This window comes from Thunnus thynnus, chromosome 16 (assembly GCF_963924715.1).
Source record: "Thunnus thynnus chromosome 16, fThuThy2.1, whole genome shotgun sequence".
Lineage (NCBI taxonomy): Eukaryota > Metazoa > Chordata > Actinopteri > Scombriformes > Scombridae > Thunnus > Thunnus thynnus.
Genome location: NC_089532.1, coordinates 5,892,541 through 5,916,426, shown reverse-complemented (window position 1 = coordinate 5,916,426; position 23,886 = coordinate 5,892,541). Strand labels below are relative to the sequence as shown.

The window sequence follows — 23,886 nt, the reverse complement described above, 5'->3', positions numbered from 1 at the left end:
GTGTCAAACTACATATTAGCATATCAGGTTGCATAACCCTTTCAAAGAATTAACAGTTTCACAGCAGCTACTTTTATGAAAATATTGAAAAAATATAATATGCTAATATATCGTTTGACACACAAAACTACACACTGAAAATAATTTTTGTTAATTTGTACCAAATTGTACCACCCTTTCTGTAAAATGTCCAAAAAAATAACCTGCAAATGACCCGCGTTACTGAATTATGTCTTCTGTCAAGCTGATTTTTATTGGACACAAGTTGAAATAATATTATGGCAATGTCAGACTTTAAAGGTTCTGCAATTGACAAAAAATACTTAATTTCTGACCAGGGTGAGAGTTTTTGCTAGAACATCTGTGAGTTTAAATTGAACCAGCGACTGGTTTTACCTGCAGGAAAAGCAAAGCTGCAGAAATCATGACGCTCCGCTGGTGTGACGGCAACATTAGTTTTCTTTTGATACAGATAATTATAATAGTTTTATCTCTAAATTTCTGCTGTTCATTTGACCAATTTGCACTGGTCACATGATTAGATTATTAGAAGATTGGAAGTTAACAGCCTATATATACAGTATATTTTTTTTTATGGCTTCAGCCAAACAAAATTACATTCAGTATGATAAAGAATAACTTCAAAAGTAAGCATTGTAGCGGTTGCGGCTTTTCCTTTGACTAATGGTTGGTGTGATGACCAGCGGGGAGTCCGTTTCAATCCCAGTGTCTCATGTGGCTTGGTAGGGGGTGGGGGTGGGAGACTCTCATTCCCCAGGCCTCAGTAATGATGAACAGTGACATCCAGTCCCAGTCATAAAATCAGAGTCCTGCTGTATGCTTTCATATAAAAGCACATTAATACAGCTGGAGAATGAACTCCAGGGAAATCGATACCGGTCTCTATGTGTGCGGGCGGTTTGGGTCAGTGGGGGGGGGGGCTATTAATGTGGGCTTTTATACACTGCAAGCACAATTATCAGGCAAGTGAGTATTCTGCTCTTATGATGATATTTCTATGCACAATTTCCAGCTCCAAACCAACTTGAATGCTTATTGGATTTAATCATTTTTAGGTGATATGCATTTATGTAATGAGGGAGGGTGTTGTCTAAAGTGATTAACACTTTATATATCAGGCAGCTTCATTAACTCAGGTAAAATGGGCCAAAAAAGAAATTTAATTGACACTGAAAGGTCAAAAATTGTAAAATGCCTTTCAGATGGATTCAAGACTCTTGAAATAGCTAAACTATGGAGGCGTGACCCATGTTTCGCTGCAAATAGTTGCAAATGCATGGTGAGGAAAAGGTGCTAATTAACTGCAAAAGACTTGAAGAATTAAACATGAAGCTACCAGGAAGCCATTATCCTCCAGTGCCACCATACTACAGAACTACAACCTATCTGGAGTGTCCAGAAGTACAAGGTGTCAAGTGCTCAGAGACATGGACGAAGGTAAAGAAGGCTGAAACACGACCACCACTCAATAAGATTCACAAGTTAAAGTGTCAAGATTGGGCCAAGAAATACCTGAAGACAGATTTTTTCAAAGGACAGATGAAATGTGAGCGACTCTTAATGGACCAGATGGATGGACCTGTGGCTGGATCACTAATGGACACAGGGCACCACTTCAAGTCAGGCACCAGCAAGGTGGAGGAGAGGGCACCAGCTTCTGGAAGATACTTTCTTCAAGCAGTGGTGCAGGAAGAAGTCCTCAGCATTCAAGAGGGCCATGATCTTTATGCAGGACGATGCTCCATCACATGCGTCCGCTTTGCTAGCTAGCAAAGGCCTCCAAAGTTGACCGAATATTGACCTGGCCCCCTTCCTCACCTCACTTAAATCCTATTGAGAATGTGTGAACCCTTCTCAAATGTGAGATTTACAGTGAGGGAAGACAGTACACTGGGAGGCTGTGGTTGCTGCTTCAGCGAAAGTTGCCACACTCCATGGATGGCAATTATTGAAAAGAAGGGTGGCTATATAGGTCACTGAATATAATTAAAAGGCCATTTAATTGTCATTTTGTGTTTTTTGTTACACTTACTCTAAGAATTGAGTTGCCTAATAATTGTGCACACTTATATATTCCCCTGAGAAAGATAAAACTCACTTTCCCTTTGTTAAACATTCAGGTTTGAGGTTCAGTAACATTTTGGATCGACTGAGAGCATTGTATTTGCTCAACAATACCAATTAGTTCTGAGGAAAAAAATTGCCTAATAATTGTGCATGCAGTGTATGTGTGAGCGTGTGTGTGCTTGTGTAAAAGGTGGTTTGTGGGTAATCGAGGGCGATGCTTTTGAAATCGTGGCTGTAATTAAAGATGTGATATTGTGTTTGTTATTGATCGGGAAGGAAAACAAAGTGGTACTGGGCATTAAAATGGATGAAAACTACTAGCAAACAGCAGACGAATATGTGTGTGTGTGTGTGTGTTTGTCCTATTAGCCGGCAAGCGAGCCAATCAAACCCACAACCAAGAGGAGCCCCGCAGAGAGGAGGAGACACAGCAGAGGGGTTCAAATGTGGCTGCTCGGAGCTCAGGATTTACCTGGTTTGCGTAACTTAAGCCAGAAAGCATTTTCCGACTTGCCTACAAAGTTAGAGGCGCGACACCAGTACTTCCCGGCGTCTTTCTCTGTCACGTTGGACAGTTTCAACCTATCGTGGGCCTCAGTGTACTTACTGATAACACTCTGCAAAGGAAACAATGAGAGGCGCAGTGAGGCCTTTATTGTGAGATCCTGCAAGAACACATATACAAAAACATAGATGCAAACCTGTAGAACACACACACACACACACACACACACACACACACACACACACACAGAAGGAAATAATGTAAAATTTATCCTTCATATTTATTGAATTTTGTTGTTTTTGAGTCTACCTGCCCAGAGATTTGTAGATGGAAAGCTGGAATTAGCTAAATCGGATACAAAGCATCTCTTCTCTTTTTTGCTAACAGTTAAACTAACTCGAGTAAAACAACCCGCTGTCGCACACGGCTGCGGTATAACTGTGTTTAATATTTATCTGATAGCTGTAGATACTTTGACTTTTATTTGCTTTCTTACCGCAAGTTGTTTAATGGAGCTAGAGCCGGGAGGCAATTGGCTTAGCTTACAGAATCTAAAAACCAAGAAATGTCTCTGTTACATTTCAACAACAAACAAAAATACAACTTATTAATTAGTGGGTTTTGGAGATGCTGGAAAGTTTATTTTACCTCTTGGCTCTAGCTCCACACTAAACCAGATGTTTGTTTTGTACATACAGTGGTATATATCCTCTAATCTACTCTAGGAAGGAAAGAGAATAAGCATTTTTATAAACACATATTTCCTTTTAGCACCATATGAATGCAGAAATTTAACTTGGAAATGAGTACTTTTGCATGCTAGTATTGCTGATTGCTATTTTACATACTGTAAGTGAAGAAACTCAGTACTGCAGCTCATATATATATATATATATAGCTGCAACTAACGAGTGCTTTAATTACCAACGAATCAGCCAATTATTTCCTCAATTAACTGTTTGGTCTATAAAATGGCAGAAAATAGTGAAACGTGCCCAAAATCCAAGTTGGAAACAGCAAACATTTGGCATTTTTGCTTAAAAAATGACTAAAACGATTAATCAGTTATCAAAAAAGTTTATTTCCTTGCTATTGATCGGACGGACAGAAAGGCAGCCACTCACACACACACACACACACACACACACACCGCACACGCATAGTGAATGAACCTGTTTGTGAGATTTAAGGAATTACAACGTAAAACCTGTAAGATCACAAACACACACACACATACACACATATACACACACAGTACACTGCATAATCATAGTAACACATGCTGTCTATTGGTAGATTAAAGGCATTACAGTATGTCAATCTCTCCAAAGTGTGTACGCCACGTGCAAACACACACTCTATCACACACACACACACACACGCACACACACACAGCTCGTGACAGGCGCTCCAGCAGAGAAACTGCCGATGAATAATTAAACAGGCAAAGCACATAAAGGAGAAAACATATCATGTTTTATGGTTGCTTAATGAACATCCAGCGCTCGGCTCCAGATGCCTCCCTTTCCCTCCCTCTCACCGATGAGTCGCTCATCGTTAACTCTTTTTCCAGGCATCAAAAGAGCGATTCAGGCATTTGAAAAAAAAAAAAAAAAAAATCTTGCATGAACTCCCCCCCCCCCTCCTCCTCCTCCTCCTCCTCCTCATCCTCTGCTGTATTTAACTCCTACAGTATATGCCACACATGAGATGTCGCAGAGCGTCTGAATGAACTGTGGTGGGGCCAGAGAGAGAGAGAGACACAGAGAGAGAGAGAGAGAGAGAGAGAGAGAGAGAGAGGCACACACAAATCTCAGTAAATACTGTTTCAATTATGTGGTAGTCGAAAATAGAGCGTGGAGCCGCGGTCTGGGCTGACAGGCTCGCTTTCCCCCTTCTCTCTCTCTCTCCTCCTCTTTCTCTCTCTTCCTGTCTGTCTCTCTCTCCTTCATCTCTCTATCTTACTCCTGTTTCTCTCTTTTCCTCTCGCTCTCGTACTCCCTTTCAGACACGCGCTTCGTTGCGTAAATGTGCTTGAAATTTTACAGGTTTGAATAATTGCCAAAGTCACTTTTCGGTAAATAAAAAAAACCAACAACAATCTTCTTAAGTTGGACCGAGTGACATTTTGGAAACACTTGATGTGGAGGCTACAGCGTGCAAAACGTTATATAAATAAACAGATTATAAACGTGCGTCTTGCTCAACTCTGTTAGAACAGTGTGATAAATTTGTCATTTAATTATCACTTCTAACATGTCAAAGATGACTGTTTCAGTCACTTTAATAAATCACAAAACACCGAATGAGCTGATTTTCACTTGAAGAGGAGGTTCAGTTTATATGTATGTAACACTGAACTATTGCAAGGTTTTACTTGCAGCTGATGATAATGTTCTTTGGCTCTCAGCTCACTCATGTGTTGTTAGACATCAAAAAAACTTATGTAACCTTCTTCTCAATTTACACACAATGTGAGCAGCAGCACCCTTTCCCTTTTCTACTATTCCTCACATACAGCATCCTGGTAAAACAACAATCATCACACCTGAATTTTACCTTTAATGCCATCTGCTCACAGTATAAATATATTCTAGTTTACCTAATAACTGAACACCCAATAAATGATGATAAACTGACTAGAAAATGTATTAAGGGATCCACCAGTGAGAAGCAGCAGCGGCGGTGAGGAGCATCCCTTGTGCTCGTGGCAATTAATCAAAGCTTCAACTGCAAAAATAATCCATCATTGATGCAAGAACTGAGAGCCTGAGAATCCTCCTCCTGCTCATATTATCATTTGTCAACTTACTGCTGCCAAATATCACAGGAGCATTCTGGCTCTTTCCATAATAGTCATGTTTGAATAATGAATTTAAAAGAACATTACAGAGCTGTTGTTTTCATTGTCATGTATATATATTGATTGAGTCTCAAGGACATATCTGGAAGGGGGCAGCACATTATCCTCCTATAGCAAATTGCCACTGTGGCAGCTAAACTGGGTCTCTGTGCAGTGTGAGTCAACTTTTCTCTCTTGTGACCAGCGAAACCGCGGATGTTGAAATGGACCGAAGGTAAAACAGCTCAGTCTGACTGTGTTTTCATGTTCTTGGCTGGTTTTTTAGCAGTGCAGCAGTTCGACAGCCTTTATGATCAGAGCTGATAGGATAACGTTATAGAGAGGCGGCTGACAGCTGTCAATCATAATCCGAGTTTGACGGTCCACATGGCCACAGCTGCACAGATGTGATTTTATTCTCAGTCAAATATCTGCAAGTGTTCTGCTGCAAAAAACTGCAGGAAATGAATGAAGCTGCAGGTATTGAGGGTTCAGGCTGGAGGTTTGTTGGGTTTTTTTAATGCAGCGTGCTTCTTTGCTTCATGATATAGACAGTTAGCTTAATAATCACATCAGCAACAGTTGTAGTATGTGAATATGGAAATTAGAAATTTGTTTTTGCATCGAAAAAATCTTGAGGATCATGGCAGGTGCAGCAGCCTCTCACATTTAAATAAACTAATTCATCAATATCTGCATGAATTTTGCAGAATAACGTTAAGATAAAATGAAAATATTGTTTTTCCAATTAGTTTCCTCTGGCTGTGAGTCTGGAACGAACCCCAGAGTCATTAGTTTAACAGATAACAGACACATATCATGTATGAAAAGGGCTTTTTTTTCTGTCTCCTGTCACTCTTCTTCTTCTCTCTCACTCCCTCTCCTCCATTTTTTTATCTCTCTCTATCTCTGTCACACCCTCCTCCTCCTCCCTCTTTTCTCTCACTCCTCACTTTCTTTTTTTCTTCCTCTTTTTGTCTCAATTTCACCTCGTATTCCTTTCTCTCTCTCTTTGTCTCTCGCCCGCCATCTTTACCCACCACTCTGTCACACATTCTCTCTCTCTCTCTCTCTCTCTCTCTCTGCTGACTCTGCCCTTCCTTGTGTTCCTCCACTCATTTTTTCCATGGCTTTTTTGGGTGCCTCTTCCCTCTTTCCTCTCTCCTCCTCCTCCTCCTCCTCCTCCTCAAACCACGCGACGCAGCACATCTGACGGCAGCGGCGGTTAACAGAGCCCGTCTCTCTCCCTGCGTTGCCGCCACCACAGCAGTTAACTTAGTCTAAACCAGATGTTTGTTTTATTCCCTTGCTCTCTCTAGAGGCAGAAAAAAAAAAAAGAAAATGGGGAGGCCAAATGAGAAAGCAAAGGGCCTTCTTGGGTTTTTTTCGATGGGAGTCTTCCTCTCTTCACCCCAAATAAAAAAAAAAAAAAACACGCCTCACAGCGGGTTTAGGGTGTTGTCCTCCTCGGTGAGGAATGCTTTTTACTCTATTCTTGAACACCAACATTGCCTGGGGAGGGGATGAGACCTCCAGGAGTTTCTCTTCAACAGGAGCCCTTCTAAGACTATCTGACGCCTTCCACCCCCGATGTGTTTATTTAACCTTTATTTCATGTGGGAGCGCTTGTGATTGAAAAATTGCTTTTTAAAGAGCTACAAGATACATTAGAGCGAACCGTAACAGCTGCAAACAAACAAACACGCTGCAGTTTGAACCGCAAACACATCAAAATTCGAGCGATTAATTCAGACTCACATGCCAATCAGCGACATTTATTCAGTCATAGTCGGACACAAGCGGAAGAGTTTTAACCTTAAATTTTTGAAGATGATGACCTTTAAAGGTGGATTTATTCTTTTTTTCCAGGCTGCTGTTGTTTTATTTATATCTGAGTTTGTTTTTATCCTTTATCTACCTTTTTTCTTATCTCACTGAAAGTTGAATTGAAGCTCCGGATGTGTTGTTGTTGTCTATTATTTGTGTGGAGATTCAATAAATAAAAATTCCTGAAAAAAAGCACACATCAGGTCTACAGAGATCTTTCATGGAGACCATAAGGGCTGTGGCCGTGCAGCTTGGATTGCTTGTGTAATCAAGATAAGATGAAGCATATGGATCTAGACAAATCTATATGTTGTGAACTAACTAACTAACTAACTCTGATGCTAATTGATGCTTTGACAGTCAGTGATTTACATTATACACTCATTGGACTATAAATTATTGCCTTTTTGGAAGCTTCTAATGAGGGACGACCACAACACCTCCATAGAAGAGCATAAATCCACCATTAATTAACAGGTCAACACTAGAATAAAGTGTAAGAATACATCATTTCTTTAAGTTTTGTCAAAACTGAACCAGTTTGTGTCACATATGAGACTCTACACTGTAATTTACAGTGACATCATCAGGTTAATGAGAGTACATTTCTATATGTTGCACTGTACTGTAGGTAGGAAAGTGCAGGTGAGGCATTTCTTTCTTGTAATGAAGGTGTAGCGTTCGAAAAATGAGCTGGTCAATTATACGCTGTAGTGAAAACAGCCCGTAGGCCTCCGCCGACCCACCTACTGTAAAAACTCATTAAACGAGACATTTAGGGGAGATTAATTATGAGTGAAATTATCATAGACTGAAATCTACTCCAGGCAAATGCTGGTAAGACCCCCAGACTCATTAGAGATGTGAAACAGAGCGCCGGGCCGCGGACCCACCTTCAGGATGTTAACGTAAGGAACGCCGTCGGGGCCGTAGCGGCTGCCGTTGACCTCGATGTGTTTCAGCCACTGGATGTGCGGCTGAGCGTCGCTGTAAACCTTACAGTGGAACTCCACATCGCTGCCCACCACTACCGTCTCATTGGCCGGCAGACCCGCCTGGAGGATGGGCCTGTGAGGGGAGCGCTCTGAGAGAGAGAGAGAGACATTAGCATGAAGTCATTAGCACAAATTACGACGTGTGCTGTAGAAAATGCAGGAGTAAGGAGGTCTTAAGAAAATCAACATTTCTCTCGGGTTTTCTGAACCGCTTGTAGATGTTAATTTATTCGTTGTTTACACAGAGGCAGAAGTGAAAGTAAATGTTTCCCGTGTTGTTTACCTAGCACATCCAGCTGGTAGGTGTGGGTGATGGTGCCGTATTTGTTGTGCACCACGCAGGTGTAGTTTCCCCGGTCTGACGGCACGGCGCTCTCCATCACCAGACTCCACTGCTGGTGTCTCAGCTGAGGGAAGGACGGAGAGGAGGGATGATATGTCATTACAGCTCATTTAAATTTGTTAGGATACTGAGCCTATGTAAAGATATCTCAGGGGGAGTTCGGTATCATATTTGCAGACTTGACAGACAACTAACAAAGTACTTATATAGTATATTCCCATTTGTGATGACAAGCTTGTTCATAAAGCCCAAAATAACTAAAACATTAGTCTCAGAGGTTTATGCGTCATCTGTCCTACAAAGAAAAGAACATTTTGGAAGATGCATGAGTTACAGTTTGAAGAGTGCCCTGCTTACGAACAGATATTCCTCCTATTTAGTCAAATAAGGTGAGTGAACACCACCGTCCTCTCCAGCGTCAGATCCATCCCTTCTTTTGATATGTTTTGGTATAAAACATTCACAGAGCAGCCAGGATGGTAAACAAGAGCGTGATGTGTGCAGCGTAAGTTTACCGAGAGTGCAAACTATTCAGAACAAACATTTAAAATGGTAGCATAACATTTAAACCTCTTTTTTATTAATTACATACTGCTTGATGCGGAACAGATATGATTAGTCTTAAACAATGCCCTGACACGGTGTAAACTTCCTGATGGGAAACAGAAACAGTAGCATCAAGTAAAACTGCAAGGAGAGGGATTCAGGAGCAGAGAGAGGTCTGATTAGGTGTCGGTTGCAGCCATGGATCATGTTTTATAAGAGTTTTTTTCATACTAAGCAAGATGATGTGAATAGAAATAGAAATGTCACGGGACGGCCTTTGCTAAGGTGCAAGATTGCTGAGCAAATTGCAAAACAAGGATAGCAAGAGTAAAAAGCAGAACGCCACAAAGCCCCAGATGTTTGAGTAATCAGTGAAACTAATTAAAATAATGATATAAAGAACATTTCATAGGGGATTATTCTCATAAGAGAGAGCTCAGTAAAGTCTCTTAAAAGCATTTTCTTCTCTCTGCCTGCAGTGAAAGCAGGCAGGCTTTGCTTTTTTTTTTTTTTTTTTTTTTTGCACCTCTGAAATTGGTTCCACTGCGCCAGTCAAGAGCAATCCATCCCAGGAGAGTCGAAGAGTAAATTTCGCATAGTAATTCAAACCAGGTGTGTCTGGATGGCAGCGGCAGACAGATACTAACTTGACAGATTCAGAAGCGGCGGCTCAGAGGAGAGGGAGTGACAGCGAGTGGCACGGCGAGGCGGGAAACAGAGAACCTGCTACGCGCCGATAGGCAGAGTCTCCACGGGCCGGGAGGGACGACCTCTGCGGCTTAAGTGGAAACATGCGCCGCAGACGCCGTGCTCACCGCTGCGAGACGAGCGCCGAGTGAACTCCTCCGAAAGGGGGTCAGGATGGCTAAAGACGAGGGGAGTGAGTGATGTCAACAAGGAGGCTTTTCAGGGTGGAACACTTAACATCACCTGCGTAGGAAAAATGTGCCAACCAAGAGAAAGGCTTTGTGTTTTCACAAACGTTTAACCCCACGCGTTTAGGTAACCGGCCAACCATTCACAGAACGTATATATTTGTAGCTAGAGGATCACTCTCACGCGCTCCCTCCTCCTCCTCCTCCTCCCCTCCTTCTCCTCCTGCCTCTGTCATACAGTATACACTCCTTGACTCTCTCTTTTGGAGGCGCACGCGGAAAATAATGTAACAGTGTAAATATTATGCCTGTGTGTGTGTGCTTTTTGCAGTTGCGTGGTAACATAGACCAGGCGGCCTGCTCAACGCTGGCAAATGGTTTTTCAGAGCGGCTGGCTCCACCCCGTCTACCCCCCTCTCAGAGCAGAGGAGAGTCAAACTGGAGTCAATGGCTGCTCTCATGAGCAGATGAGTGACGCCTTGTGCTGCGGTCGCTGGGCCCTGAGCTGAGCGGAGAAGAGAGGGGGGAAGAGAAAAAAAAAAAAAAAAGACAGCAACGCATGAGGAGGGAAGCTAAAAGGTGGTAAAATACGAGCTGGAGTCGATGTTCAGTAGAGGCCAAGACCACCAACAGAAACAGAAAGAGACTGTGATCAGAGCTGCAGTCTTATTGAAGTATCAGAAAAGACCTGATTTTAAATGACATTTGCACAATAACTTATCATGTTTCATAATGATATTCAGAGTTTAAGTACAGTTTGAGGTAGTGGTACTTCTCTGAAGTATTTTTATTTAGAGCACTTTCTATTTTTCCTCTGCTACATTTAAAAGGCAAATATTGCATTTTATACTCCACTGTGTTCATTCAGCCCTGAAATGATTATTATTAACAATGAACTATTATCTATAGAGGCTCATGTCATCATCTAACTCACCTGAAAGCACCCAAAGCTGTAAATACAAGGTTTATTGTTGTTGAGATTTTCATTATTTCAATATTTTATTGTTTTTATTGTAATGGCAAACTGAAAGGATTTGTTACAATAAGCACTTTTGATACAGTACATACATTGTACATGTAATACTTGTTTACTTCAACATTTTATAGATACTTAAAGAGTGGATAACTGCTTCAGTTTTCATATTGAACACATTCTTTATGGTAACTGTCACCCCAGAATTGATTCTACTTTAATTTCCCTCAGCGTCTTTCCCTTCGCACTTTTAATTATGTCTCCATACATGCCACTTGCTTTTATTACCATGTTACATTGGCTAACCCCTGTTGAACCTGCAGTATTAGTCTCCAAATGTGATAATCCCATCCATCCCAATCATGCCAGATTCCAAACAGAATTAAATTATTAAGGAGCTTACGTTAGAGTCATACAAGGCTTTAAAGGTTTTAGGGCTTTGGCCGTGGTGGACCTACAGAAAGGCACAAGCCATGGGAATGGACTTGGAGTTTCACACTGTAAAAAGTGTGCATATGAAAAGACATACAGAGTCTTTGCGTGGTGGAAGTTGGAGCGGGTTCAAATTTGTATTTGATTGAGATTTTTCTGCAGGGTATTTGTGTGTGTTTCACAGCCCCTGCAGTGGAAAACGGTGAAGTTTCTTCACCCTTCTGGCAAATTCTTTTACTTATTTTAATCAAAACAAGAATTCACAACTCGACTGCCAGCTAAAATGACTCATAAAGATACAGGCATTTTTTGCAGTGTAGCAGTTGTCTGAGAAAACACAGGAAGCTCTGCTCCCTTTACAGTCCAAACTCTCCGTCTTCACCTCGCAAAATAGCCCTGTCAGAACCAGTGGGGCCAGTTACCAGAATTTATGACTGTGTCAGAGCGGACCAGTGGCCCAGATCTGTGCTACCGTCTAATTTGACCCACAGAGAGGAGGCGGAAACAGATAGAAGCGGCCCAGAGGGCTTGCTATTAAAACTGGCGAGGTTTGTAGGTCTATTGACTGTGTGTAGCTCTGCACACCATAGCATCAACAGAGCGAAGAACTCTTTGAAAAATTGAAAGTATCAGAGTTCAAAAGAGGAAAAAAAAAAAAAGTGAAAGAAAAACAAATAAATAGGATAATCTGTCTTTTGATATCCGTGGTGTATTTGGTTAAAACGACAGGGGAGGAGAGCAAATGACCGTGGCAGCTCTAAAATTAAAAAGAGTCCAAAAATAATCTTGCAAAGTGTAGAAATTCCTACGCGGCCTACAGAGACTCACAATCCCGACTGTGTTAAAATCTGGACTGGAAAAACAAGGGTTTAAAGTGCTTAAAGTCTTAAAAAGTAACAGTGTGGAGCCAGTTTAAGAGCCCTGCCTTGGAAACCTGTCAAAACAGGGATTGAAAAATCAGTTAAGCGCTGAGTGACCTGGACGGAATGAAACAATAATTACATTGTCAACTTTTGTCTTGCTTGTGCCGCCGCAGTTTAGCATGAACACAATAAAATCCCTTCCGCCATATGTGGCAGCATACAACAGCATCGGCTCTGGCTGTCAAAGACTCCAACTCGCTCAATAGGCCGACGACACGCCCATCTCTCCCCACCTCCGACTGATGGCTCAATAGAGGGATGAACTTTGACCTTTAGGCCTGGCCCCTCCATAATGGAGGAGGCTCCGAGCGGCGCGGTTGTCTGGGAAGGCGCACAATGCTCCGGCACGTCGCCCTGCCGGAATTTTATTTTCCATTTTACAAATGAGCCACACATCCCATTTACCGTTTCATTTAGTTTCAACAAACGTATCGTTTAGTCCTCTGTGTTGCATTTCAATGGACGTACAAAGTGCGTGTAAGATGGGACTGAATGTCAGAACAAACCTCCAGAGTGCTCATGGGAAAGAATATACTGATAAAATGTCAGTATGCAACTATACAGGCGTGCAGGACTAGATAATAAGTCTGATTTGTGCCAATATTAGCATTTTCATACTGAAATTGCTGCTATATGATTCATTTTGCTGATGCTTCAATGTAAATCTTCAAACTTCAGTGTTTTTTTTTGTTTAAAAACCACCTGCAGTCAACAGGAAATACATTCCTGGCAGTAATAAAAAGCATTTCATCCGTAATGAGACATAGAACTGCTCACTGAAACCCTGATTGTCTGATAAAACTCTTGTAGACATATCTTTAATGCAGCATGACCCACAACAACAAAGAAGTTCGTTTACACAAAATATTCTTGACAAGTGAAGATAAATAAATAGATAAATTACTACGGTCTGACAGAAAGACTTTCTGATATCTGATATATAATAAAATGGAGAAATGACCTGTCGTATATGACAGTAGTATAATAACACAATCTCTCTCAGTTTATTTTTCATTTGTCTAGTCTGCCCTGAATCTCTTTACCATAAATGTATGAGTACCTCTCCTTCCAGAGTGGCTTTATCTTAAAAATAAAATCTTTATCCCTGATTATAATGTGAATAGGAGACATGGAGGCGTTTTTCTTTTTTGTGCATTGAGACTACAGAATGATAAATGACTCACCACGCTGCAAAAAGTTAATCTTGCCAAGTATCATCTAATCTCATAATCAGTTTTAAATGGGTGAGATAATTTCTCTTGTCACGCAAACTCAACTTCAAAACTCAAACCCATCTGCCTTGATGTACTTGTTCTTCAGTCTCTTTATATTTTAGATTTCAGGTCTGTATAGAAAATTAAACCAGTTGTTAAGATGGATGTTTTTAAAGGAACAAAGAAGAACACGGTGCATCCTCAGAAAAGGCCACTTTCAACCACTCACAGTGTGAAGACAGGAGGTATTTTTGTGGGTGGGTAATGGACTCTAATGGTCCACTCAGGCAGTAAGCTCTATCTGACACTTCTGCAGATCTGAAGGCACTTAAGAGTAAATGACAAAGCGGCTGGTCGGCGTCGCTGAGTGGAGAAGACTTCGCTGTATTTGATCAGCACGGATCGGTTAGCGAGTCAGTTACTGTCACAGCCTGAGAGACGTTTGACAAAACCACGGTCGCGATTCATTCAGCTGAAATTAAGCACGGCTGTCAAATCAAAAAATGATCTTGTCATTTCAATATGGATGCTGCAGGAAGACTACTTCACCTTGAAGACCCTGTTGCAGGAATAGAGTCTTTAGAAGACCATTGTTGGCCTGTCAAGACTCAGGGTGACCCCCCCCCACCACCCCCCCTCTCCCACCACCAATCTACCCCGAGCCCCCTCTAGATGAACTCATCACAAGCAGATGTGAGGTGGGGTGATGAGGGCTGTGACACGAGGGGAGATTGAATGCACTGCAAAAAATATCTGTGCTAACAACAAGTTATTGTATTGTGTCAGTCGTCACAAAGACGATTCAATCTTCACTTGTTTTATCTCTTTGTGTCATCGGTTTTGTCGATGTAGGGCTATTGGTGGTGTATGTGGAGCCCACTGATTGGTGGATTCTTGATGTTTATATATCTGCATGTGGTATAAGTGTGGATGAAGGTCTATAAAGTGAAATAAAGTGAGTACAAGTGACTAACAAGTTAATGGAGTTCTGGTTTCTTCCCAATTTTTGCTGTTTGAAACTAAAAATGATCTTGATCACAACAAATGATGCAAGCTTCCTGCAGCTTTCTGAAAATATCATAAATAGAACAAGATGGTAGTTAGCACGGGAAGCATTAGCCGCCATGACTGAAAGGAGAAAGGGAAAAAAAAAAGTTGCATCTACAGAAACTACTAAATCAATTAAAGGAATAAGACACCACAGTGCTGCTCACAGTAATTAACAGATGATCTCTGGGAAAACCACCAATGAGCATTTGGCAGGGACAGAAAGGGGAGGCCTGAAGGATAACTGTGTTAAAAATTAGGTGACATTATAACGCTATTAGACACATCACTCAACTTAACTGCAGATAATGTGACTTGATTTTCGGTTCAAATAGCTTTCGGAGCAAAACAGTTTTAATTTAACAAAAAAAAAAAAACAGTTATAAAAGCTGTGCCTAGGACATCACTTTGAATAAATGTTCACTTTTGAAATGTACGTTTTATATTATTTGAGCACCACTGACTGAATTTCATTCACCTCTATTGTCTTGGGGTGCTGGAATAAATCTCATTGGCGAATAAAATCTAAACTATCTGCACTAGATACTAGAAGTAAGAATGAAATAAGTGTGTTCATTTGGGTGAACTGACCGTATAAATTGTTTAAAACATTCTTTTATAAATCCCAATGAAGATGGACATTTTTTGCAGTGTGCAGAGGTCAGCAGAGGTTTTGACATGAAGACCGGGTGAAGCTGTTACCTCTGACCCCGTGAAACCCGGCCGTGTCACAGGCTTGTCTGTCACCCAGCACCCCTGATTCTACAGAAGGTGACCTCTCCGTTCACCTCCCTCAAGGCCAAAAGCGGCCACATGGTGATTGGCTAACTGGATTTTAAAACAGCTCCGCGACAGGAGGGAGGGGAAGGGATGGGGAGGGGAGGGGCGTGAGATAACGACTCGATAAAGACACAGAAAGGAACGTCTTAATAATTGTCACTTCACTTTTTATATCTCTATCAGACTAAAATGCTGCAATTTTCTAACATTTCATATGATCATTCCATGGTCAATGGTCGTTATGATGGAGTAGAGTTGCACTTGTTCCAGATAAGAGGTGCCATCAGTTAAATGAAGCACTGGAATCTTAATTAAGATAGAAATTACCACACAGTTTAGCTGACGGGGATTCACAGAGGCCACGAGGGACATAGTGAGCCAAGGATAGGAACGTCTCCGTGAGGCCTCAGCCACCTCTTAACATCTCTATTAGAACGAGACTAAATGTGATTGCAGAGAACGATGTGCACAGAAGAAAAAAATAGGATGTCTTTTGCAGATTAAGTTTATCATGGAGGCCGTACAACGCTGTCGAGTATGATTAAGTGGCTTTGAAGTCTGCCAGTTTTACAAAGCCAAACGCTACCTGCAGGAGAATTTAAAAAGGTTCAGTGTTGCATTGCCAGATAACACGAGAGGAAAATGGGAAGTAGTTGTTATTTTTTGTGATTTAGGGCCTAATTAAAAACCAAAATAAAAGACTTTCCATTAATAACAATCTGGAAAAAGGGCAGCACATGAAAAAGGATTTAAAGATAATAAAGTAGGCAGGATGATGTCACATGTTTGCGGGTTGATATAACTCCTCGTTCGCTGCCAAACATCTTTGACAGAGTCGGAATCACTCGAACCACCGAGTTAACACACACCAACATGTCTCGTTCGGTTGGACGATGTCATCCTAAACACTTAACAGCACCATGAGCGTCTATACTTTCAGCTTGAGTGGCCACGGTGTGAACTAAACCCATAGCAGTGACCGGGTTCAAGTTGGACCCGCTGAGCTATACAGAGCAGAAAATGTACAGCAATTTGTCCTGGTGGCTTGTTGACAACTAACAGTGTCGCAGCTCACACTCACACAACACAAAACAAGGCCAAGAGGACCTCACATAACTCTGTAAAGGCTTACTACGGATAGTCAGCTATACATATCACCCTCTAATTATACATTAAACATCCCATCGGAGCATGTGTTAAAGTCAGGGAAGCACACAAAGCGGCTACTGCTGCAGAGGGAAATAAATCAAGTGATAAGCACTGCACAGATTCAGTCTACCGTGAGGAAATTACAATGATTAGCCTGACATTAATGTCTTAATACGGCCTCAGTCACCACAAAAACATCTTTACAGCGCTCTTTAACTCCGGTGAGTCATTTTCAACAGTAACAAAGACAGGGATTTGGGAGAGAAGTTGCAGAGTTGGTGAACAGATGGAATAAATATCTAAAGTGCTCTGACCGGTCAGTTTGGGACTTATTTGCTGCTTAACAACTCAGACGAAAAGTTAATTACCAGCGAATCTTAATGTGTGCTAAACTCGCTAAAAGTTGCTGTCAGGGAGCCACTACAGTCCAAGTTGGAGCGTCCTGAGGGCTGGTGACAGGTGTGTGTGAATCTGTGTGTGAGGCAGGGGAGAGTGGGGACAGAGGGAGGGAGACAACTGCTGTTGGTCTGCTGGGAGCAGATGTTGGAGATCTCTGTAAACTGTTAATAGCTGCAGGATCCCATTACCATTAACTCTTTAAAGGCCAAACCTCCACTGGGGGAGGGGGAGGGGGGGAGTGTCTCTCACTGCTCCACTAGCAGCCTGTTAACTGTTGCTGAAGTTAGAAGATGCAATTTCACTGTTAAAAGTCTGATCGCATCGGACGTTTTTCTGCTTACTGTCTTTATTACAGCTGCTGAGGTTTCTGCTATATTTATGCTACATGACATTTAAGTTTAAGAATGTTTGTAAGAAGAAATCATTTCCTTTTATAAATGGAAAAGTTGAATTTAAAATCAATAAAACACACTCAGTGGTTTTGCTGCTTTAGCCTCATTTAGTCTGGTATGACCACTAGCTTACGGTGGCTACTGCTAATGTTCGGTAACTTTGGTTAAATATCACTTAATTTAAGTCATGACTGAGTCAGGCTGCTTTAAGGTGTCATTCAGGAAAAGACTGTTGCAGTGTTTACTTTAAAGCTGGAGAAAATCTTATGAAAACCTGAAAAAAATGACCAAAAAATGCGTTCTCTAAAGCCACATGAAGCTCTTGAACTTTGAACAGGAAGTCAAGATTTCCACTTAAAACTTCCACCAGTGTCGAGTGCAAACTGGAAAGTGTTAAGAGTGCTCAGATTAGGTTTTGTGGTTATTATAAATGTAATGTTTTGGTTAAAATATATAAATATTTAGTATAAAGCGTCTATTTAAATTTAAAGAGCTATTAGTTTCACATGGCTGTATGTCTGATTGCTCTAAATGTAAGTAAGTTTAAACAAATGGAAAGAACATACAAGAGAAAGTTGTTTTTAAAGTAAGTTTGAGTCTCAGTCTGTTTTTAGTTACAAAGTATCTTGACTAAAAGTAACTTTCCCCGACACAACATTTCACCAATATGACTAATTCTGAACATAAGAATGGGACCAATGTTATGTAACATTACAAGCTTTACAGGTAAATCTGCTCCCTTCATCGTCACTTAATTAAGACAGTGTGAGGACTGAGAGGGAGAATGAGACAATGGACTGAATGATCCTGGAACAGTTTACATCTCTGGTCACAATTTTAGAATTTATATGCTATTAAGTTTAAGTTTATTTTGAACCAAAACACACGTTTTGGCTGTTTGAATTCCAATGTTCTTACCACACTCAGTTTGTCTTTTAATCCTACAGCTCAGGGCCATTAAAGGAACACAAAAGTAAACCAAGCCCTGTTACTTTAAGCAGTGCCATTCCACATGAGAGCCCAGTGTTTAGAGTGAGAACGATGACAAAACTGAGTACAACAGCTGTTTGCTGCACTGCGTTACTGTCAACGCTGAGCTATCACGCGAGCATGCATGTATCTGTGCACCAGTCTGATTTCAGCACAGCGGTCTGACCCTCTAAATTTACTTCGGTCAGCTTAGCGGGGGCTAAGAGTGGGCCGGATCCTGCTGAGGGCGTCCAGCTCTGCGGTCTGTTTTCTGACCTTTATTTACCATGAGAAGATTCACAGAGCATGAACGCTCTTTCAGCACTCTGCTTCACACTCTTCCAGTTATAGAAATTCACACCAGGGAGCATCGCAACACTCAAAACTGATCCACTGATGGACACACAGCAGCTCCGTTGCACTAGGAAGAGATTAAAATGCCTTGCTAAAAGGCACTTTGATGGTAGCTCAGGGATAGGCCAGAGCATAACCTCCCCCACGTCACGTTTTTTGGAGCTGGTTTGAGGATTTGAATGTTTAAATAACAGCCCTGCTTGTCTAACCTTCAGATGTTAACATGTTCCTCTCACCTTGATGCCTCCCATCCTCTGCTCTCCCTTGAACTCCTTGCCGTTCTTCAGCCAGTGGATGCTCGGCGTCGGGTTTCCGGCGGCAGCGCAGCGGAACTTGACGGTGTTGGCGGCCGGAACGGCCAGAAGCTTCTTGTCCATCCGGTCAGGCCTCGTCCAATACGGAGCTACTGTTGGTGAAACACAAAACACGAGTGTCATGTCAGTCACGGAAAACTATCTCCTCAATACAAAACATATCGTGTATAAGAGTATACATTAAAAATATATAGTTTTATGCAGTGCTGACAGGTCTCGAGTTACGAGTTATTCGAGACGAGTCCAAGTTGAGTCTCAAGTTCGTCGGAGCGAGTCACAAATCAAGCCTCAAGTCGCTTAAGACAAGTCGTAATTGTCTGACACAAGTCTGAAGTTGAGTCCTTTGAGTCTCAAGTTCTGCAGCACTGACAGGTTTCAAGTCATTTGAGACAAGTCCAAGTTAAAAGACCAGTGTGTAGGATTTGGTGGCATCTAGTGAATGAATATTATATTCCATTTCTGCCGAGTCTGTTCTGCTAGATGCCACTGAATTCTACACACTTTATGGCCCATTCACAAGTCAAGTCTCAAGTCATTCAAGACAAGTAACGAGACGAGTCATAATCGTTTCAGACAAGTCTAAAAGTTCCAAATCCCTTCAGTTAAATCAAGTTTAAAATCCCTAAAGAGTCTCAGGTCTGTCAAAGCAACTCTTGAGTCCTTTAGGGAAAATTAAATCAAGTCAAAGGTCTCTGTAAACACATTGCAAGGCAAGATGCAAGCTCAGACCAAGCTGTTTCATTGCATGTGGTTCCTGGGTTTTTTTGGAAGGTTTTATGTTTTCAAGTCTTTAGGGAGTCAGGGTCACGAGTAAGTCAAGTCTCACAACAGTCGAGCCCAAATCACGTCTGAAGTCCTCGTTTTCTTATGATTGAAGTCTGACTCGCTCTGCCAAGAAGTACCACTTTCTTCTAACAATTATGCTCCTAGTTTTTTTTTTTTTTTTTTTCTTTCTGGTGTATTCTTAGATCATAGAAATCTTAGTGAAAAACCCTCCAGGAATTCATAGTTACAATGTTTTTGTAATTGCTAAAAGATGGCACAGAAGGGACGACTTCTTCTGCCCTCTTCTTCAAATTGGTCCATCTTGGATGAGTTATGTACTTTGCCAACAGAACAGATGTGAGGTTGTTCTTTCACTGGAGGTCTTCCCCTCACCGCTCAAACCACATACAATACCCACACTGTTTACAGAGATTTTAATATTAATGATAACATATCTGATTTTTAAGATATTTACACATTTAGCACCGAGCTATTTAGCTAAAAAAATTACACACTAGAGCTAGAACCATTACAATATCTGCACGGTGGCGTAACATTTAAACGTTAGAAGAAGTTTATAAGAAGAGAGTTTGTTAAAGAAGCAAGAAACAGCTGCTGGTGGATGTTTGCTGGCTACAGTGGGAATCAAACCTTTTACATTTTCAGTTATGAACCTGTCTCTCCGATGTCAAGCCCACCCTGCAGACACCGAGAGATAGAGTTAAGTGCAAGATGTCCCAACAGTGTAAAACACAGTTTGACGGATGTTGAAAGAATCCAAAACCGGTGCGTGAAGCGTCGCAAGGACCCCCCCCCCAAAAAAAAACGCTTATCATCTTCTTCCCCTTCCCTTCGATAACAATGCGAGAGTTCATTTGAATCGAGCGATCCCGAGAGTTTAGAAACCCGTCAGGGCGATTTATTGAGTTGTATTGAGAAGACGACAAACAAAAGGGAGTATAGCGAGTCAGACGGGCCTATTGTTCCCGCGGTGTGGGTGTGGAGGGCGAGAGCGCTGATGCATGGCTCGCTCACTCTCTTTATAGGTGTGTGTGTATGTGTATGTGTGTGTGTGTTTCTCAGGACAAAAGCTGGGGAGGTGGCTGACCGGTCATCAGATGTCTCTTTTACTTTCTAAATGCAGAGTGAGAGAGAGAGAGAGAGAGAGAGAGAGTGGAGAGAGAGGAGCTAATTACCATCTCAATGTCTGCGCTTGTGTGTGCTCATGCGTGTGTGTGTGTGTGTGTGAGCACTATCAGACTCAAACAACGGTTGAGAAGTAATTCTGTCCCTCGAGCGCCGCGCGGGCGGGTTTTTATCTTATCGGGGACGACTCAGGTGAGATGTCGATCGAAGGCGGGTTAAAGGATAAGTCTGGAGAACCAACAATGAGCTACTTACAAGTGTCGTGTGTGTATCCTAAAGGCCGATATATCTTATTCCTCTATGTTTAGACCTCTGTTGTCGCCCAAAAACTATTAAAAACACGTCTTTGGAGCTGTTTCTAAGCTAACTACAGTGTAGCCATTGCATTGTGGTGAAGGATCATGTCACCCAGTGCAACAGATTTTTAATATTTTTGTATAAGAACGGAGGTCTACGGCACAGAAAGATATATACTTGTAAGTATGGTCAATTTATAGTTGGTTTGGTTCTGCACCTGAGATTTGTTGACAATAAGAAAAATATAGAAAATGGCCAGTCTTATCTTTTAAATACCTGTCTGTGATCAATATCTGATCTATTGCCTGTGTGTGTGTCTGTTTATCATAATACCGGGGGTGTTCTGATATATTTCTGACACACATTTCTTTGGCTCCTGCCATCAAACTTTGGCTTCAGCTTCACAGAGTAATTACAACCAGACCGAGAGAGAGATTCAGTGATGAAAGACACAGTCAAGTCTTCTTAGAGAGCAAACAAAAAGAATGTTACTCCACTCTATTGAACTGACTATAAACTGTGCGTGCATGTGTGTGTGTGTTAACAAACTCTAATGGAGCAGCTGAACACCGCTCCCTGCTTGAGTTAGAGACTCCCCAGCTCGCTAAGACAAACACTCTCCACGTGCAACAACCACACACACACACACACAAACTGCTTCCACCTTAAAAGGGAAATATCTGTTAGATTTCATTACTTCTCTCTCTCTGTCTCTGCGTATTTGGAGCGACACACCACGCAGCGTGGGACAACCCTCTGAGGAGTCTGAACACATTGTTTTCTTGGCATGGTAATCAGCCACACACACACACACACACACACACACACACACACACACGCACACACACACACACACAGTCAGTCAAACAGAAACACACACCAAGTTTTTAAACAGTCTCTGTCCTGATGTGTGGTCCTCCTCCTCCTCCTACCCCTCCTCCTCCTCCTCCTCCTGCTGCTTCTGAACTCATCTGGACCTGAAAACTGCCTTCCTGCTGCTGATGATCCACCGGCCACGATGACGTTTTTTAACCCGAAATAGATTCCTGTGTGGATTCAGCACAATCTGGGTCCACTCGTCTCTGTTACATCTCCATGGTTTTCTTCCAAAAACACACTGGTTTATTCGCTGACCTTTAGCTACTCGCTGCTGTGTTTCTGCATGAGATGACCTGTCAAACAGAGTGGGCGGCGCTCTGACGTCTTTTTCCTTACAAGTTCTTCTAGCCGTTATGTTTCTAGAGGTGGTACTTGGGTTTTTTATTTCTGTTCAGTGAGAGTGGTGATCACCCTCTTCTTCCTCTTACTTATATCACACCAGTACTGTCAACGCATCACTTCCTGTGTGGCAGAGGAAGGAAAAACCTTCATCATTTTCTGATGGAATAAAGCTTATCATAAAGGATTTGACCATTTTTCAGCAAAGAAATACCTCAATTTTAACAGCCGCACATCAATATGAATTGATTTTCACCGGATTTTTTCTTTTTTGTCCCCAAGGCATCTATTTTTTTTTTTTTTTTGTGCAGTTGACAGTAAATAAGGTTTTCTTGTGTTCACAGCTCAGAATATGCTTCACATAACTGATGCTGAAGAGAAAAATAGGACAAAAATGGTAAAATGAGAACTAGAATAAAAGATAAAACTCATAAAATCACGTCAATAATAAATAGTTTGCACTGCAAAATATATTAATATAACAAAAGATTCACACATATTTTCTTAGATTATTAATCTTTAAAATTCTTTGATTTGAAGCATATGTAAAAATCCAAAATAAATCACCTCTAATTTGCTCACTGAGAACTTTTATTATGGTGAGTATTGGGGGGGAAAATAAAAGTACACAACCAAGAGTTTCTTTAAAATACTTCAAAAACGTGACAATGTGATTTGGAGGTTCTGAGGAGCTTACTTTAAAAAGCTGCAGGAGACACTTTCCTCCCTAAAAAAGGTCAAGTTTGAGCCTTTTTCAGTCGATATATTGATTTCAGCATGTTTTCGATTTACTGCTCTGTATGCTCAGCAACACACAGGAATCCTATCCCATGCCTAATTGGCCGGATGGTATTTCCTCAAGCAGAGGGGAAGGGGAGTGGGATTTTATGAGAGGAGGAGGTGAACGTGGCAGATACCCCTCAACCCCCACAGGGACAGGGGTTTGCTGATAACCCCCCCCCCGACGATATACAGTCGTCGGAGTGGAAAGCGGTTTACCATAACATCTTCCACGGTGTCATGTCCACCTGTCAGCTGCAGAATATAACTGAGGAGGGAATCTCACCGGGAGTCTAAAAATACACCACTGTATTCCTGTCCTGCTGTTTGTTTAGTTTACGTTCGATAACAAGACTCCAAGGAGGCCATGGTTATCGCTGGACACTGACAGGGAGAGGTCAGCCGGTGGGAGGAGATATGTTTCATTCACACGCACAGAAACTCCTCACACCTCCGAGCACGTACGCTCAAATCTACACGTTGACTGGATGTGTTTAGTGGGAGAAAGTATTCCTGTTATTGGTGGCGTATCAAAACTCACAGATAAAGCCATCTAAACATCTGTATTTTTGATTGCTACCACCAAAGAGGTACAGTTTGGCTTTTGCCTACAGTAACATCAGTTCTTCACATGCACACATTGGGAGCAATTTAGGTTCCAGTGTCTTGCTGAAGGATTTGTCGATCAAACCGCCAACTCAACGATTAATGGC

The 23,886-nt window shown here is 41.7% G+C and overlaps 1 protein-coding gene across 4 annotated transcripts in view; it reads right to left on the bottom strand.

The window, feature by feature from the left end:
* The window catches only part of fgfr3 (fibroblast growth factor receptor 3), an 86,948-nt gene that overhangs the window by 19,640 nt on the left and 43,422 nt on the right, over window positions 1-23,886 (bottom strand). For all 4 annotated transcript variants that reach the window (XM_067613721.1, XM_067613722.1, XM_067613723.1 and 1 more), the window contains exons 5-7: window positions 18,890-19,059; window positions 8,541-8,664; window positions 8,156-8,346 (exon numbers count right to left, since the gene is read on the bottom strand). In XM_067613721.1, coding sequence (XP_067469822.1) covers window positions 8,156-8,346; window positions 8,541-8,664; window positions 18,890-19,059 — 485 coding nt within the window. The remainder of the gene's footprint in view (window positions 1-8,155; window positions 8,347-8,540; window positions 8,665-18,889; window positions 19,060-23,886) is intronic.